The following is a 16,719-nucleotide window of genomic DNA, read 5'->3' as shown; positions in this document are numbered from 1 at the left end:
GCTGGCTTGAAGCTAACCCTGGGACTGGCTGGCTTGGACGGGCCGCTGCGCCCCCGCAGCGCTTTCCCCGTTGTGCTGCACCTCTCTGAAAATCAGAGTTCCAGCAGCTGTCATCACCACCTCACCAAACCAAGGAGGTTCCCAGCCATCCCAAATTTTTAATCGATTTCTATCATCACTATTTTATTTTTAGTCTATTTTCTTTTCTTTTCATGACCCCTGCACTTTCATGCCCACACCACAGTTTACATTATTATCCTTGCCTTTTTTTTCTCTTCCTCTCTCCTCCTCTCCCTCCCTCCTTTTTCGATTTCATATTATCTTCTAGTTATTTCTCCTTGTCAATATTGAACCACGTTGCGCCCCTTATCAGCCCTAACGTTTTCTGCTCCCGTTGGGTCAGAGGTCGTTCATTACAGGCAACGCACCCGCCTGCCCACACCACCACAGCAGCCCAACGGTGCGCCACAAAAACCAACTGTACTCCGTACATACAAACGCACAGCAAGCTTCATCCCTGGCGCAACAAACCACACCACCCGTCAACACAGTCGCCCTTTTTTTTATTCTGCATTCTTCCTGTCTTTATTTCTTTATTCTATTATTTCGTCTCACCCCACCCTCCAAACGAGACCAAGTCGCCTGCTTCCGTTGCTCTGGTACAACCACTTCTTCCGCCTGTCTCACGCCGCGATTCCTCCCTTCTTCGAATATCCGCTTCGCCTCGCCCTCATAACCACCGCCTGGGTTTCAAACACCTCGGATCCTTTCCTCGTCAATCGTCCCGTATCCGCTCGAAATCATAGGTCTATAATTATCCTCGCTTCCAACAATAGCCCCCCCGCCCACTATCACCATTGCGTGCCCAACGTCGCCGCCCCTAGCTACCAACATCCACCCTCCGAAACAAACAAAAACAACCGCCAAATCAATCTTCTTTGTCGCATGGGCTCGTCTCCGCGCAGGCGCAGAGATCCGCAACCATATCAACATTGACAGCTGCTTGCTGCGTCCGACATGCGCCCCTGCTCCTCTGCAAGCCCTGTCTGACCCATCTGCATCCTGCTCGACTGCACATCTGCATTCCATGGCATAGCCAGTCTCTGTTATTCTCGCCTCCTATTGATCCACTACGCCGCTGTGCTGCCGCCCTCAGTCGATCCGCTCCTCCTGTGCCCAAATAACTACCTGGACACAACTCACATAATGGACCCGTCCCTGTCCCAGTCTGGCCAGCGTCCACGACCCCCGTATCCGCGTGCTCCCTCGCGCGCCTCTACCATCGGCAGCAACACCCGCAGCGTGAGCAGCTCCAACACCTCGCACATGCAGCCCGCTTCGCCTGCCCAGTCCTTTTCCCACCCTCAGCGATTCCACTCCACCGCTGCCGCAGCATCGCCGCGATCGAGCTCCCGAGCCACACCCCAGCTGTCCCGCGAGGCCAGCGGCGAACTCACCCGCCCTCCCACCATGTCGACCTTCCTGCAGGAGAAGCTGCAAAAAGAACGCAGAGCTGAAAGCGAGAAGCTTGGCTCCTCTACCTCGTCACGACATAATCTCGATCTGAGCGCCTCCGTCGACCTCGGCCGCGCTGTCAACGATAGATCATTCAGATCTTCCGACTATGAGCCCCAACGGCCACAGTCCAGCGCCGGCATGGAGCCGGCCAAGAAAAAGGGCCTGGGCCTTAAAGAGATGGAGCAGGCCGTCTCCTCCCTCCACAAACAAAACTTTGACTTGAAACTCGAACTATATCATCGCCGCGAGAGACAGACCAAGATGGAAGAGCGCCTCGAAGCCCTCGAAGCTGAACAACACGACGCTCAGAAGTTGTCGGAAAAGCTGCTGTCAGATTTGGACAAGCGTGACAAGGCCATTGAGGAAGCCGTTAGTATGATTATTGAGCTCGAAGCCAAGGTCGACCAGCTGCTTAAAGAGCGCTCCATGGTCCAGCACGTCGAGAGCCAGGGATTCTACGCGTCAACCGAGGCTTTCGAAGAGTATAACGACTCAATAGCCAACTCGTCCGCTGTGGACCTGACGCAGCTCAAGGATCGCTCCAAGACGCCCACTGTCAATCGCATGCCCAGCTTCCTATCCGATCACAACGCAACCACCGAGAATCTGAGAAACGTATACATTGGAAACCGCGCTAGCATCATGAGCCTGCGATGTGTATCCGGCGGCTACTCGGAAGCTGATAATGCCATGATCAACGGCTTAGCCAGCCCCACCCTAAGTGTTCTCAGCGAGAGTTCTTTTGTTAGCATATACGGTCAAAAGGGCGGCGATACAACCGTCGTCCCTGACTTTGATGAGCCCATCGCACTGAGCGGCTTTGACGGGAGCTCTCCACTGATGTCACAAGAATCACCCCCCAAGGCCCAAGGGAACAACAACCATTTGCTCACTGCTAGATACCAACAAGATTATAGGCCCGCTACAGTAAAGCCCGTCAAGGATGGGTTGAGCTACGACTCATCGCTGCGGCAGCTGGAGAGAAGGGACCCTGGACCGCGCCCTGGCGCAGCAGATGCTCCCCCTCACCACATCGTGCGCAGTAAGGAATCTGGCAGCCAACACCGTACTAGTGGACACGGCTCACCTGCCCGCCGATCCATCAAGGAGGAAAAGAGAGCTGCACTGAGGAAAGTAGTGACGGACACTGGCGGTGTTCGCCTAAATGACCAAACAATGCCACCGACGCCAGATACCATCTCATCGTCGACATTGCAACGGTACAAGAACTCCAACGACGACCTCTCTGTGCGTCACCAAACATCAAACGAGAGACAAAGAATCTCGTCAAACGAGTCAAGGCAAACGCGAGAGCTTCAGGGCACGGAACAAAGCGGCGGCGTGTCTCTATCGCAAAAGGAAGCCCCTCGCAACGCACGCAATCCGCGGCCTGACGCCGACCCAATGCCTAGCTACGATCCGTACGGCGCCAAGAACATCCCCCGACCACGCTCAGCTGGCGATACGACAATTTCTCACAAGCGTAACCACTCCTGGGACAGTGACGACTCAGACACCAAGTCGCTACAGTCTAGCCTAGACATCTGGATGCGCGAGAGCGGCAAAGCTCCCAAGACCGTGGACCGTGCTTCTCCAGACCTCTTCGGTTTCCCGACGAGCATGGCCAACGGCGGCTGGGCCGCCAGCTCCCTCTTCGACCCTAAGCAGAGGCTCGGCGCCATGCCCGGCACAGACTACATGCACGACTTGCTGTCCTTGCGGGAGGCTCTACTGTCGCCTAACCTGCCGCCTCCGCCGCCTCCTGACAGACGCTCCAGCCTGCACAGCCAGGGACGGTCCGCCTCGGCCATGCCCACGGTTGACAAGCCGCTCGCCACTGAGGGCACATGGCAGCCGCCGCCGCCATCCGCCGCCGACGCCGAAGCAGCCCGGAACCGCCGCAATAGCGACGCGGCTGATCTCCGATCCAGCACTCGCACACCCGTCCAGAGCGAACACAAGCGAGGCAATAGCACCGCTAGCACCAACCAACAGCATCCGCCCATCTCGTGGCAGCAGGGCCCTCGCGCCGGCCTCAAGGGTCTCTTCCGACGCTCCCTCCCCGGTAGTGGCGGGCCGCCAGCTGCGTCCTCGCCCGCCAAGCCCGATTGCTTTACCGGTGCGCAAGAGACAGAAACAGCTTCATCATCAGGATGGGCATCGCGCAGCAGTGCCGCCGCGCAGGACTGCGACCGCACCGGGGCTACACCCCCACCGATTATGCTCAACAACCCACGACATGCGGCCCGGCGTAGCTCCGTCTTGGCCGTCGCATACGATGGCGGTGCGCCGGCAGCGCCGGCCATACCGACCGATGGCCAGTCGCTCCCGGCGGCCGACGCCATGTCTCAGCACAGCATCCCTCATTCGCAGTCGACGATGGGGACGCGGCGCAAGTGGCTGCCTGGCTTTTCGCGCAACAAGGCATGAGTATAACAAAGCATACAATACAGAGTACATTTTCAGCGCTTCCACAAGCAACATTTTTTTATCTAGTACCTCATTATCCGAGCATTCATCACTCAAGAACATCATTAGCGTCAAAGCTCTTTTTTATCTGGCTGTAACAGCACCAAGGAAGGGCGTTTGTCTTCATCATCGTTAGGTACAAAATTTTGTTATCAATATCATTGTTTGAGCATTTCTTTTCCATTATCATTTTGCATTACCGTTATCCAGGATAGGAACATTATCATTTTGCGTCACCATTATCCAGGATAGGATCAGAGCAAGGAGACCCGGTTTGTTTTCCATAGTATTCTTTCCATGCTGTCAGATTGGTGTCGGATTATTAACAGAATGCAAACTCTTGTTGGAGTCTAATACAAGTCCTACACAGACTCGTGCTGTAAAGCTCTGTGGCTTATACACTACCTATACATGACGTGGGGCGTCAAGGACGCTCATGTACACACATCTCCCGCATAGATTCGAACAGAAATAAAAGTTGCCGTCGGAGCTCTTGACTTCGCCCGTATTCTGGTTAGTTATTAGGTGCTTAGGTTAGTGGTTACTTGTGTTTATGGTTGTGTTCTGGTGGTTAGTGGTGATGGTATGTACTAGTACAAGTCTTAAAACCTTACCTCCGTCAGGTCCATCCTGTGTAACCACTCCTCGGAAAGCAAACCATCTGCTTCACGAGAGTTCTTTATATATCCAGCAAGTAGACTACAATCCATCTACTTCAGTTCGTCGAGCCGCATACATAGTATCCTCGCTTCTTCTCTAACATGCCGCGATGAGTCCTTATAAGCGAGGAGCGCCAGCGCGTTGACGCCTACGAGGAAGCGCTACCCGTGCCCGCATTACTCTCTAGGGTAACCTTACTTATTTATTCTTACCTAACTTGTCCACACAGCGCGTTAGCTCTTCTCCCGCATCCCCTCGTCCTCCTCCATCACCTCGCTCGCTATGAGCGGCATCTCGCCTCGCCCGCCAGTCTCGCCTCTGTTGTAGGTCCCTTCCCCTCTGGCCGCCTCAACCCACACCCTGTCGTCGCGCCGCCAAGCTCATGGGCCTCGTCAGCCGAGCCAATGCGGCTTTTTGGCTGCTCTGGCTCGCCGCGCTGCTGTGGTGCAGCCAGAACTCGTTTGACGACCCATCCTCCATCTTCTACAACCAGGCCGCCGCGTACGCGCAGCGCTACTCGGCGCTGCGCGGCCTCGCCATCGACGCCTTCCTGGCCAACGAGACGCGCGTCGCCGCCGCGCGCCCGCCCGACCACCGCGACGAGATCCTCTGCGTCGGCGTCCCCAGCATCAACCGCACCACGGAGGGCTTCCTCGCACGCACCGTCGGCGGCCTCGTCGACAGCCTCATGCCCGCCGAGCGCGCCTCGGTCCACATCATTGTGCTACTCGCCGACAAGGCGCCCGCTGAGCACTTTGCCTACGGCCAGCCCTGGCTGACGAGCCTCGTCGACGAGGTCCTCGTCTATGAGCAGCCCGGCAAGGATCACTCGGCGCTGCCGGGCTACCGCACCATACCCTTTGATAACCGCCCGGACGGCCAGCCGCGGGGCGAGGGACGCGTTGAGAATATGCGTCTTGATCACTCTGTTCTAGTCGAGACGTGTCGAGATCGCGGCGCGCCGTATTTTGCGTTTATCGAGGACGACATTGTGACTTCGCCCGACTGGTACCGCAAATTTCTCGAGGGCGTCGCGCGCCTCGAACTCAAGACGCAGCATTCCCACAAGGACTGGGTGTACCTTCGCTTGTTCTACTCGGAGATCTTTATGGGCTGGAACGCAGAGGAATGGGCGACCTACGCCGAGGTTATCTTTCTCATCTATACTGCCTTTATTTTAGGCTTCTTTTACCTTCGCCGACGACAGCGCCGGCGTTTCGTCGCACCGTCGGGCTACTCGGCCCTCATGAGCAAAGAGGACCCCGGCTCCAAGTGGGCTCAGTCACAACGACACTTGCAAAAGTTTAACCATCTGTCGGCGTTGGTGATTGGGCTCTGGCTACCGGCAGTCATTGCCCTCGTCTTCCTCGGCGGGCGCATATCCATGAAGCGCGTGAATCCGGTTCCGCAGCCTGGTATCCGCGAGATGCCACGTTATGGCTGCTGCGCGCAGGGTCTGGTGATTCCCAAACGACACCTGCCCATCTTCCATTCGCTTCTTCGCGATCCACCTTACGACTTTCCCGGCGACATGATGCTCGAGGGCCACGCAGACCAAAACGACCTAGCCAAATGGGCCCTGGAACCCAGCGTGATGCAACATGTAGGCCTGAAGCAGTCCTCCGAGGGCACTCGACTTGCAGAGGTGTGGAATTTTAGCTTTGAGCGTCGAAAAATGGCGTCGACGCACGATTGAAAGGAGGACAGGATGGTGCCAAAACCGACACGCATGCTAAGCGGGTTTCCCTGCCCGGTTCTGTCGCCCGTGGACGAATGTAGAACCTTTGGGGCGAAGGCGGTTGCGACTGTGTTTGCCCCTACAATATACGACCATAGAAGGGCGTAACGGTTCTACGATGAATTGCGACAAGCATGGCAGATGCTGAGCCAAGTAGCCGAGATGCCCCAGAGCCGGGGCACATGTTTTTGTAAATATTCCGATGGCGTGGACGAAGACGACTTGATTTTTTGATATGTAAGCACTTTAAGACTGTATTTCAGTAGCATAAGAGGTAGATGTTTCAAGACTCTACAAATCTAAAATGACGGGTTATATCTTGGATGGATGATGGAGTGATGTCGAGTTGAAGGGCTCCCACCACGCTCTTATAATAATAGCGGCGTATTAATACTGGGGGCACTGATAAGTTTCTGGTGGCGGCGGATGGATCGGCCACCAAGGAAAAGCCACAGTAAGCGCAGCCATCTACAACAAACAAACTGGGGCGGGACTCGGCCTTCAGCAAGACTGGCTAGTTACAGGAAAGCTGAAAAGAGTTTGAGGGTTTCGGGGCCGGTCAGCAGCGTGTCCCATCGCTAGTGGATGCTCCGGCCTGGGTTCGGTCGCCAATTGAGACAGTGCAACCCGGTGCCTGATGCGCGATGTTGTGGCCTGCCTTGATGGGAATAGTGAATAGTCTGCTCGGAGTAATTGTAGGGTACATGAGACCTCTCTAGAGCCCACACAACCTCCACAATACATCATCATCATCCCACATACCACAATGGCATAACAGTAATGGCAACCAAAAGGTTGCTCCGCAAATCAAAGTGCATTTTCGTCCCCGCGCTCTCCCTGCATGCCGATATGCCGGCATTGACCCCCAAAAGCCTCTTGGGGAAAGAAAAAAAAAAGCTTGGTTTGCACCAGCCAAGTTCCATCAGCGCCGATCCGAACAAGCACGGGGTTGGGACCTGGACCTGCATCCCACCACTTGGAGGCCACTGCTGCACCACGACCTGCCCGAATCGACTGGGAACTTGGGCACCTGCGGGAACCACATGGGCAAGACGAGAGGCGCCGGCGACGTCCGTCGACTGAATTACTTGAGTGACTTGTCGTCGTTGGGATCGGCGCAATTGCCCTTGTTTGGCAGGACTCGGTATCGAGATGGGCTGGCCAAAGCGTCTCTCAGCTTGCGCACAGAGGCAGCCAGACGATGCATTCCGATGTGGCCCTCGCACTGGTATTTCAGTCAGGAGCGGAGAATCGCTATTATCAGGTAATTAGTGACCGCCGAGTCCTGGTACACTGCCAAGGCATTGTCTTAGCTAACTAGGTAACCAACTAGTGCGGATAGGTTGTCGGTCCGTCTGACCAAGTCGCAGATACTACATCACCTTGCCCAACAAGGGCCGAGCTTAAGAAGAGACGGTTTCCCGCCAGCTCGACATTCGCCTCTCCCCTTTCATCCTTGTCCACGCTCAGCCGAGTCTTTCCCATCATCACCTCTTTGTTCCACCGCTCCGCCAAGATGCAGTTCACCGCCCTCTTCCTCTCCCTCGTTGCCGTCGCCAGCGCCGCGCCCGCCGAGCTCGTCGGCCGCGCCGCCACAACCTGCGGCTCCGTCTACTACTCGGCCGCCCAGGTCAATGCCGCTGCTCAGGCTGCGTGCGACTACGTAACCAACGGTAGTACCGCCGGCAGCTCGACCTACCCTCACAAGTACAACAACTACGAGGGCTTCAACTTCCCCGTCTCTGCTCCCTACTACGAGTTCCCCATCAAGTCTGGTGGTGTCTACACCGGTGGTTTGTTCTTCCCTCCATCCCCCTCGCGCTGAGATAAACGAACCCGGTTCTGACATGTCCCCAGGCTCCCCTGGCGCTGATCGCGTCGTCATCAACAAGTCGTGCGCCTTGGCTGGTGTCATCACCCACACCGGCGCCAGCGGCAACAACTTTGTCGGTTGCTCAGGCACGTCTTAAACCAGTTACCATTTCTCCTTCCGACATGACATGAATCCATCTACTTCCTTTGTTATATTTTATTTTCTTCTCATGCGAACGGGACGGGTTTCCCAACTATACATGCGCACATATATACATGCCCGAACATCGACAAAAACAGGAAAGGATCAAATTGCGTGGAGCGAAAAACTAAGACTTTTTTGAAAAAATTGCAGGAAAAAGTACGACAGAATCGGGAGATGACAAGAATTCGAGCAATGACAGCAAATCGGGCAACAACTCGACAAAATCCGCCGCCGTCGCAGCCAAGTGCAACAACGTGCTTGGAGCTGTGTCCGGCGCGGGTGCTGCCGTCTTGCTCTACATACTCTAAGAAGCGATCGAAAAGAACAAGAATGATGATGGTCCCACCATTCAAGAAACCCGTGCGTTTGCGATTCAACAAGATCCGTAATAACGTACTGCTTGTCGCCCGCCCGCAGGCCGACAAGACCCGTTCCATTAAACCTGAGCATTTGTGCAACGCCATTCATGCTCTAAATAACCATTGTATTGTATCGAGTAAGTTGCTCTCTCTCTCTCTCTACACTACACCGTGTAGCGGAAGAATGTGGCGTTGTCGCCCATCTCGCTCTCCCTTAGCTTCTCCTCATGCGTGTATTCCGCCAGTGGCTTATGCTGGGCGTCCCTTCGGGCGTTCTCCCGCCGGAGATATATGGTCATGAATATCGTGAGCACTAGACTCATGGACAATGTCCCGACTAACGCCAAATGCCCAGAAAGATACCGTGGGGCCTCAACCTGCCGAAACACGAACCCCGACACCGCACCACCCAGATTGCCCTAATGCGGAATGATTAGCACATGTTTGGACCAATAGGAGGAAGACGTCTGGATTTAAGATTCTTACAAAGCCCACATGCATGGCGATCCCCACGGCTCGCTTCAGGGATCCGCCGATATTGTTGCCGTTCCAGGCGACACCCTGTGGCACGTTGGGGTAGACGCCAACCGTCACAAGGAAGCATGCAAAGTACTTGACGCCGTGGCTTTGGACGGCAGCGAGCAGTGCAAATCCTAAAATCCTATATCAATCACCTGTGTTAGCAAGCTTGGCCCATTGGATATGCGCGGTAGCCTGTGACGTACGCGATGAGGTTAAAGCCAATCATGTAGATGCCGCGCTGGCCATGGCGATCTGCGAGAAACCCTCCACCAACGGTGAAGAGACAGGCTACGGCATACGGGGGCACAGACATGAGCTGTGCAACCTCGCTTGTATAGCCCAGTCCTTTGACAATGGTGGGCAGAAACACGGAGATGGAGTAGAGCGGAATGTAAATGCCAATGGTGATGAGCATGTGGACCCAGATTTTCCAATCTTTAAGGGCGTCTTTGGCCAGAGAGAGCTTGAACTCGTTGGACAAGGCCGACCGATCTTGCTTGAGTCGTCGGACAACTTCTTTCTTCTGCTCGGGGTTGAGGAACTTGACAGTTTCGGGGTAGTCGTGCATGACGCGGTAGGCGATGAGAGCTTGGGCACGAGTCAGCACATACACGGAATCAACAGACAGACGACGAGCCCTCTGTCGGCGTGGGGGTATGGTATGCCTCCTTACCGACAACAAACGTAGCCAGACCTTCGAGGATAAAGATCCAGTTCCAGCCGCTCAGGCCACCGACGCCCTTCATCTCCATGATGCCGCGGGCCAGCAGGCCGCCAAAGGCGCCTGCGGCCGTCGCTGCCGAGAAGAAGATGGCCATGCGCAGGCCGCACTCGTGGCGGCGGTACCACATGGTGATGTAGTACGTGATGCCGGGGAAGAGGCCACCCTCGGCAAGGCCCAGAAGACTTCGCACGGCGAGCAGCCCGCCAAAGGACTTGACGACGCCCAGCATAATGGTCATGAAGCCCCAGACGACCATGATGCTGGGGATCCAGATTGACGGCCGGAAGCGCTTCATGGCCATGTTGGAGGGGATCTCGGCAATGACGTAAAAGGGAAAGAAGATGGCGACGGCGATCTGGAGAGTTTAGCGGCGGTCGTGGAAGATGCCGGATGAAGATCAAGCCTTGGACTTACACTATAGTCGTACCCTTCCATGTTGAGATCGGCTTCGAGACCGGCGAGCTTGGCGTTTCCGATGTTGGCTCTGTCAAGGAAGGACAGGAGATAAAGCAAGGATAGGAACGGCAGGAGCGTGCCATCGAGTTTGCGCAGAAGTATCTTCGTTTCTGGCTGGGAGAAGCCCACTTCGTCGTCCTCATCACTCAAATCTTTGACAGCGGTGCTGTCGTCGATTGAGGAGGCAACTTCTATCTGGGACGCTTCCGGTTTCGGCATATTTTTCTTGATTAAATTCCTGACCTCGAACGTGATTGCATAAACGGTGAGCAAACTGGTTCAGCTTAAAAAGAGAAGTGAGACGTGGGTAAATACTTATACATGGGCATTGGACCTTGCTTGGATGGACGGCTTCCCCGCCCGTGTCAAACAGCACTATCTAAGAAGGGCAAGCTTCCTCCGAATCATCCGTGGTATTGCTCGCAAAGAGCCCAGACCCTGGCAGACCATCGGTGGGGTGCCGCGCTGAATGCGCCAAGATCTCATGGCTTCATGTTGGGCAAGCCACCGGGGGGGGCGGGCCTCGAAAGCTGGCTGGCCTTGGTAGTAGGGTAATCAACATGTACAACAAGAATAGTTGGACACGAATATCTATATCAAAGAGACGAAGCAAACAATGAAAGAACTTGTCATCGCACCGGCAGATGGGCCAGAAGCCCCGACTTGATGCGAAACGGGCTCCAAGCTTGGCCGCACCCTGTACTTTTTGCAACAAGCGAGAGTACCAGCTGCAATCTGGCCGGTAGCATGTCGATCAATATCAGGGATAACCTTCTTGAAGCGGGCGTGGCAGGCCTGTCTTTGGGCTGCCTTGCTTCAGCCGCAGTCTGCAGGTACGGGTCCCTTCTGACGGCAGAAGAGACCGGCAGATTATGCGCAGCGCCCATCTTTGCTGAAAAACAACAAGAAGAAGATTCGCAATTTTGCCCCAAGACAAGACTGTGGTGGCTTGCTTCCGGTTGACCGAAGCCTGTGGACCGTCCACAGGCTTGGGGCGCCGTGGCGTCGGCCTCGAAAAAAAAAAAAACGTTAATCTCCAAATGTTTCAACGTGCAAAATCAACGATGATGGGCGTGCCACGACTCGACGGAGGAAAAGGGTGAGATTCTGGGGTCCGGGGAAAGGGGGCGGAGGCCAAAATGGGCGGCGGGTCAAGCCTATTTACAACTTTAATTATTTGATGCTGCGATTGGGCGCCACAGGGTGAACTGCCACAGCCACACGCCGCCTTATTTTGAGTGCTCAGAGAAGGGCTACACCAAATTATAAGCTTTCCGCGCTCTAATTACTATTCGCTGGTCGATGCTTGGCTAGTTGGCTAGCTACCTATCTTATCTGGTGGGGGTTGTAAAGGGGAGGAGAGCCAAGCCCGTCTCAAGTCTCTCGACCAAGAAAGGTGTCTTCAAGTTGTGGGGGGAAACAGCTACATGGTTGCACTATGAAGCCTGATTGGAACAGAACACTTGTGAGTGCCATCGTCTGGTCGGAAGTGACCAGGGGTGTGTGTGGACGTGGCTGCTGGGCAAGATCCAGAGGCTAAGATGGCGTTTTCTAGGCGGCGCGGTGAAGTGCCCGGAGAAGCATGGCAAGCCTTGGAACAGCCTCAGAAGTATCACAGATATGTACGCCACCAACGGCACCGATAACAACGTGGTTATGTCTGACCTCGATAAAAACCGCACCAGCAATAGCACAAGCAACGACGACATCAGCGGCAGCAACAACACCAACAACGCATATGTACCGAGATCAACGATAGTAAGTACCCCTGGCATACCCTCCGCTTTTTCAGCAATACAAGGCTTCAATGTCCGTCTCCATGTCCAGAGGCGGAAACAGCCTGCTTCACCCACTTGGGAATGGCGATGAAACCAGACGTTACTGACATCTTGGCTACCTATCCAATGCCTTGGACATGTCTCTTCATCCGAATATCTGTCACTCTGTACCCCTCACCAAGTCCTGAGGCGGTTTGTGGCTTGTCCATAGAGCGGGCTTGGCATCTACCAACGTCATTCTTTATCCACGCTTGCACATCTTCTCTTGCACTAGTTGTACGCGAATAAATACATTCGTATTCAGCCTAGCAGATAATACCCAGCCGTCTATCCGCAGCTATCAATAAGCCCCCACGTTGCGGGGAAATCAAATGACGAGATGAAAACACAAGGGCGATTCACCAGAGAGCCCAGGGAAAGCCAACCTTCAAATAGTCTAACCTTTTCACCGAAAAGTAGACCACAGAATTGACCTTTCAAGTTACATTGGATTCATAATCCCGCTTTATCCCGTATTCACTTAGCCATGACCGTCTTATCTCGGCGACGCGTCAGGTGCGTTGCGCTAGGCCGCGGGGCAAGCCTCGCCGACGCCTCTTGTCAAGGCCGTAATCGACACAGAGGCGAGATACATCGGTTTCAATACTGTGGCAAGTGTAGTATAGTACTTTGAAAAGTGATGCAATTCCTCCGAGGCGAAACAGGCTCCCCCCAAGCCTCCGACTCAAAGTGACCTGTCGCCAAGTCGCAACGTATGCAAACCGGGCGCTCTACAGCTGTGTAGGGTGGATTGAGCTGACATGTATTGGAATTACGCTGAAAATGTTTGGATGAGCCCGTATGTTTCGCACAAAGTTGAAGGCACCTCGCCTGTCAGTACTGCCCGGACGACGACCGAACTGTCTTTGAGTGGAAACCACCAGGCGGAATCAATTGCTGACAATATCTGCAGGGAAGGACGCAAGCCCGGCCTCATCTTGGACAAGGATGACTTATGTAGTCGGAGAGTAAATATTTCACTCCAGCAAGGCTTGGCAGTGTTCAAGTGTGAGGGTATGATGAATTCAAGTATTGAAGCTTAAGATCAAGAGAGGTATAGATCGCACTTGGTCAAGAGGTATAAATCAGACATAATCAAGAGGAGCGCAGGAATATAAACAGAAAAAAGAAGAGACATTATCAGAGGACCAATCACTCGGTCGTTTGCTCACCCGCCGCCGAAGCTGCCTCGGTAGCAAGCTTCAAGATACCCCGTGCCGCGATATCCGGACCGCTTCCATTCCTCTTACACAGCGCCGCGAGCTCCAGTGCTTTCGTCTTGATGCTCTCAGAGTGTGGCCCCTGGATAACTTCCAAGACGGTTTCTGAAAGCTCCCTGGCTTCAAAGACTGGCTGTCGCTTCCGGGCGCCCTTGCGGCCGATGCCGAGCAGCTCGACTCGGTTGGCGTACTCGTAACAGTCTGTCCAAAACGGAAGTACCACGTGCGGTACTCCAGCCCTAGCAGCAGAAAATGATGAGATGACGAGTTCTGGTTCATCGTGGGGAGGATCGACTTACAAGATGGCTTCGTTATACGAGCTGGCACCGCCGTGATGCACCGCACAGGCAATGTTGCCACTCTGCAGGACGGCGAGCGGCGGTGATTCGAGCCAGTCAACAATCCGGACGAGACCACCGCCCATCTTGTCGCCAAAAGCAGCGCGGATCTTGGCATTGGGGCCTGTCGCATCATACTCGCCGTCTTTCTGGAGCTTCCACAGGACCTGCATAGGAGGGCCATCGAGCGCCTTACCCTGGAGCTGGTCCATTGCCATGCTCAGACCGCTGGCGAGCTCCACGGCCCAGTCTTCCTTGAGCTTGAACAAAGAGCCCAGATTGACGTAGATGGTAGGCCCGTTGGCGAGCCAGGCGGCAAGCTCGGGGTCGGATGCAGAAATGGGTGGTGCTTCGCTGATGATGGGACCGCAGGGCACGATGCGTGGATGGCTCGTGACAGGAAAATCTAGCTCAGGTAGGGTGCCGACAAAAATCTTGACGTAGTCGGGCAGACTCTTGCCGGTGTTCATCAAAGACCTCATGGGTTTGCCCGTCTTTTCTTCAACGTATCGTTTCGTCTCCGCCAAGCCGGGCTCGTTCAATATCTGATAGACCATGTGTAGATAATGAAAGATATTTAGTGGTTTTTGATGCCAGGGTACTGGGTAATCATACCCGCTCATTAAGCTGCATTCTATTAGTACGACTAATACCTGACCGACTCACGAGGGCAACGACACTCACGCTGGCCAGTTCCACATCATGGCGAACGGTTGATAGCTCGCCGCAAAGTCTTTGATGGAGTTTGGGCTGAGGTAGGAGAACTGCACGCCCGAGTTCCAGGCAGCAGAGATGGCAGGCGACAGCAGTACGTCTACAATGATGAGATCTGGCGCGACACTGTTGATGATGGCCGTGAAGGAGTGGTACACCTCCATGAAGCCCGGGCCGTCCCAGCCGAGCAGACATGCACACAGATCCCGAATCGTGGCCATGGTGGTGGAAGCATTCAGAGGCCGCGAAAAGGCCGGCGGCGGGACAGAGCTTCCGGCGCCGTACTTTTCCGTGTTCCTGGCCATGACGGCCTCGGCGTGGGTCTGGCCCTGGAGGGCGTGGAATGTGATGGGCGTGGTGGCAGCAGCATTCGCGCGCAGAGCCTCATCGGAGACGCCTCGTACCTGCTTCTCCAGAGACGCAAACGAGGCGAAATGCAAGTCAGCATGGGGGTTGGTGCGCAGCAGAGCGTCGGTCGCGGCGAGAAAGACGCCGCATTGTCCACGCTCAATGTTGGTGGCAAACAGGATTCGCGGGCCGGCAGCGGGAGCCGACATTGCTTGTTATTCTTCTTCCCGACGGCTCTGCGATTTTCCAAGTTATTTTTAGTAATCGGGATCGATGAGCGCAAACAAAGAATGCCGGTAGGCTGCCAAGAGAATGGGTGCGTGCAGAGGATGGCGATACAAGGGAGGAAGAGATGAATAAGACGATGGGCATGAAGAGGGTCTATTGAATGAGCGAGCATTGCTTGGACGTGGCGGAAAGAGATCAGCCTAAACGATCTGTCTATAGCAGCGACTCAGCTCTGGGGAATCAGAGTCAGCCCACTGAGCTTGTATACAGTCTACCCCCTAAAATAATGTAGCCGGAGTACTTCGCGGGTCCTAACCAGCCAACCAAAGCCCTAGAAACCAGGGTCTAGAGTTTGATCATAGTGAACGAAGTCCCTTGTATCTTGATAAACAGCGCGATCTTGATATCATCACAAGAGCGCAAAACTCATAACAAGAGCACGTAAAAAATAGGTATAATTTTAGTGTTGATTAGAGGAAACGCTCTCTATCTAATACGTATATAAGTCCTCTATTTTTTTCGTGATTAAAGGATCTTCTTGGTGGATTCTGAGGAAATACTTCGGTTGGCGGAAGTATCGCGGCTACATTATTTCAGGGGGTAGACTGTAGTACTTTGCTGACACCTAGTCTCAGGTTCCATGGACTATTCCTTTTTTCTTACACGCAACTACCTGTCTTCCAGTGACACATTGCGCAGTGAGATTTGGCAACTTGTCTTGTCACAACTGACAGAATGCTCAATATAGGCTCGTACGGCTGTGAACACCAGACGCCGGACGTTGAGCCCGTTGTAAATGACCTTTGAAGTCTCCGTATTACAGAGTACAGATAGTGATTTCGGTCACCCAGTCCAGAAGGCGGAGACACTTGTAGTACGCACAAGCACATGCGTCCGGGGGAATGGGCGACCTGGAACAAGCCATGTTCATGCACTCAAAACGCGTATTTTCACTCCGATGCAGATGGGCCAGGTTGCCCTAGGTTTAGTTGGTGCCACACCCGAGGGACAGAAACGGAAAAGGGAGGCTTGAGCTGAAGGAGGGGGGGGGGGGGCGTGTGGCTATGAATCCGAGCCAGGCACAGAGCCGTTCTTCTTCCATGACAACCTCCCTGGGCGGTATCCGAAACAAGGCGACGACTCAAGCCACCGCCATGCGCACGTTTATCATCTCGACGAGAAACTTTTCTTTTCCTCACATGTCGTCATCACGCAGTCTCAGTGCCTATTCGTAACCCAGCTCATCGTCCCCTGCCAATATTTCTCATCTGTTCCTGTGGATTGGGCGCGACGCAGAAAGCTGCTTAGCCAGCCCTTTTTTTTTTTTTCATCCCAAGTGATTGCGCAAACTGCTCAAGGGGACTTTTTTTTGCGGGATGCCAAAATGGCGAGCTTGGACCGGTATGGATGGAGAATCGCAACTCATGTCTCCCCCAACCCTCTCTAACTAACTAACCCTCTTACCCCTCTCGTCGCGCGCCGGACAAGCCCACGGGATGCCAGTCCTCGAAATTATTGTAGCTTGTGAGGCGTGTTTCGTCGGAGCCGAGGCTCAACAGGCACGCGAAAGCCGCCAGAGGCATATGCCGCT

General features: G+C 54.5%; 5 protein-coding genes across 5 annotated transcripts; 3 read left to right on the top strand and 2 right to left on the bottom strand.

Annotated features, from left to right (window-relative positions):
- Positions 1-1,206: 1,206 nt before the first annotated feature.
- CCM_02380 (uncharacterized protein) lies at positions 1,207-3,948 on the top strand (the record flags this gene model as incomplete). The annotated part of the gene is made up of 1 exon (XM_006667532.1): positions 1,207-3,948. The coding sequence occupies one exon, from the start codon at positions 1,207-1,209 to the stop codon at positions 3,946-3,948; it is 2,742 nt and encodes a 913-aa protein (XP_006667595.1).
- A 1,081-nt stretch (positions 3,949-5,029) lies between these two features.
- CCM_02379 (uncharacterized protein) lies at positions 5,030-6,343 on the top strand (the record flags this gene model as incomplete). The annotated part of the gene is made up of 1 exon (XM_006667531.1): positions 5,030-6,343. One exon carries the CDS (start codon positions 5,030-5,032, stop codon positions 6,341-6,343), a length of 1,314 nt encoding a protein of 437 aa, XP_006667594.1.
- Positions 6,344-7,901: 1,558 nt separating this feature from the next.
- On the top strand, positions 7,902-8,355 carry CCM_02378 (guanyl-specific ribonuclease Pb1; the record flags this gene model as incomplete). Its single annotated transcript, XM_006667530.1, has 2 exons — positions 7,902-8,178; positions 8,243-8,355. The coding sequence occupies 2 exons, from the start codon at positions 7,902-7,904 to the stop codon at positions 8,353-8,355; spliced, it is 390 nt and encodes a 129-aa protein (XP_006667593.1).
- A 570-nt stretch (positions 8,356-8,925) lies between these two features.
- CCM_02377 (Major facilitator superfamily transporter) lies at positions 8,926-10,682 on the bottom strand (the record flags this gene model as incomplete). The annotated part of the gene is made up of 5 exons (XM_006667529.1): positions 8,926-9,180; positions 9,248-9,422; positions 9,487-9,871; positions 9,957-10,362; positions 10,422-10,682. The coding sequence occupies 5 exons, from the start codon at positions 10,680-10,682 to the stop codon at positions 8,926-8,928; spliced, it is 1,482 nt and encodes a 493-aa protein (XP_006667592.1).
- A 2,750-nt stretch (positions 10,683-13,432) lies between these two features.
- CCM_02376 (diacylglycerol o-acyltransferase) lies at positions 13,433-15,109 on the bottom strand (the record flags this gene model as incomplete). The annotated part of the gene is made up of 3 exons (XM_006667528.1): positions 13,433-13,739; positions 13,800-14,465; positions 14,523-15,109. The coding sequence occupies 3 exons, from the start codon at positions 15,107-15,109 to the stop codon at positions 13,433-13,435; spliced, it is 1,560 nt and encodes a 519-aa protein (XP_006667591.1).
- Positions 15,110-16,719: the final 1,610 nt, after the last annotated feature.

This window comes from Cordyceps militaris, assembly GCF_000225605.1.
Source record: "Cordyceps militaris CM01 unplaced genomic scaffold CCM_S00002, whole genome shotgun sequence".
Lineage (NCBI taxonomy): Eukaryota > Fungi > Ascomycota > Sordariomycetes > Hypocreales > Cordycipitaceae > Cordyceps > Cordyceps militaris.
Note: the sequence above shows the minus strand (reverse complement) of the source record. Positions and strands in the feature narration are given on the sequence as shown.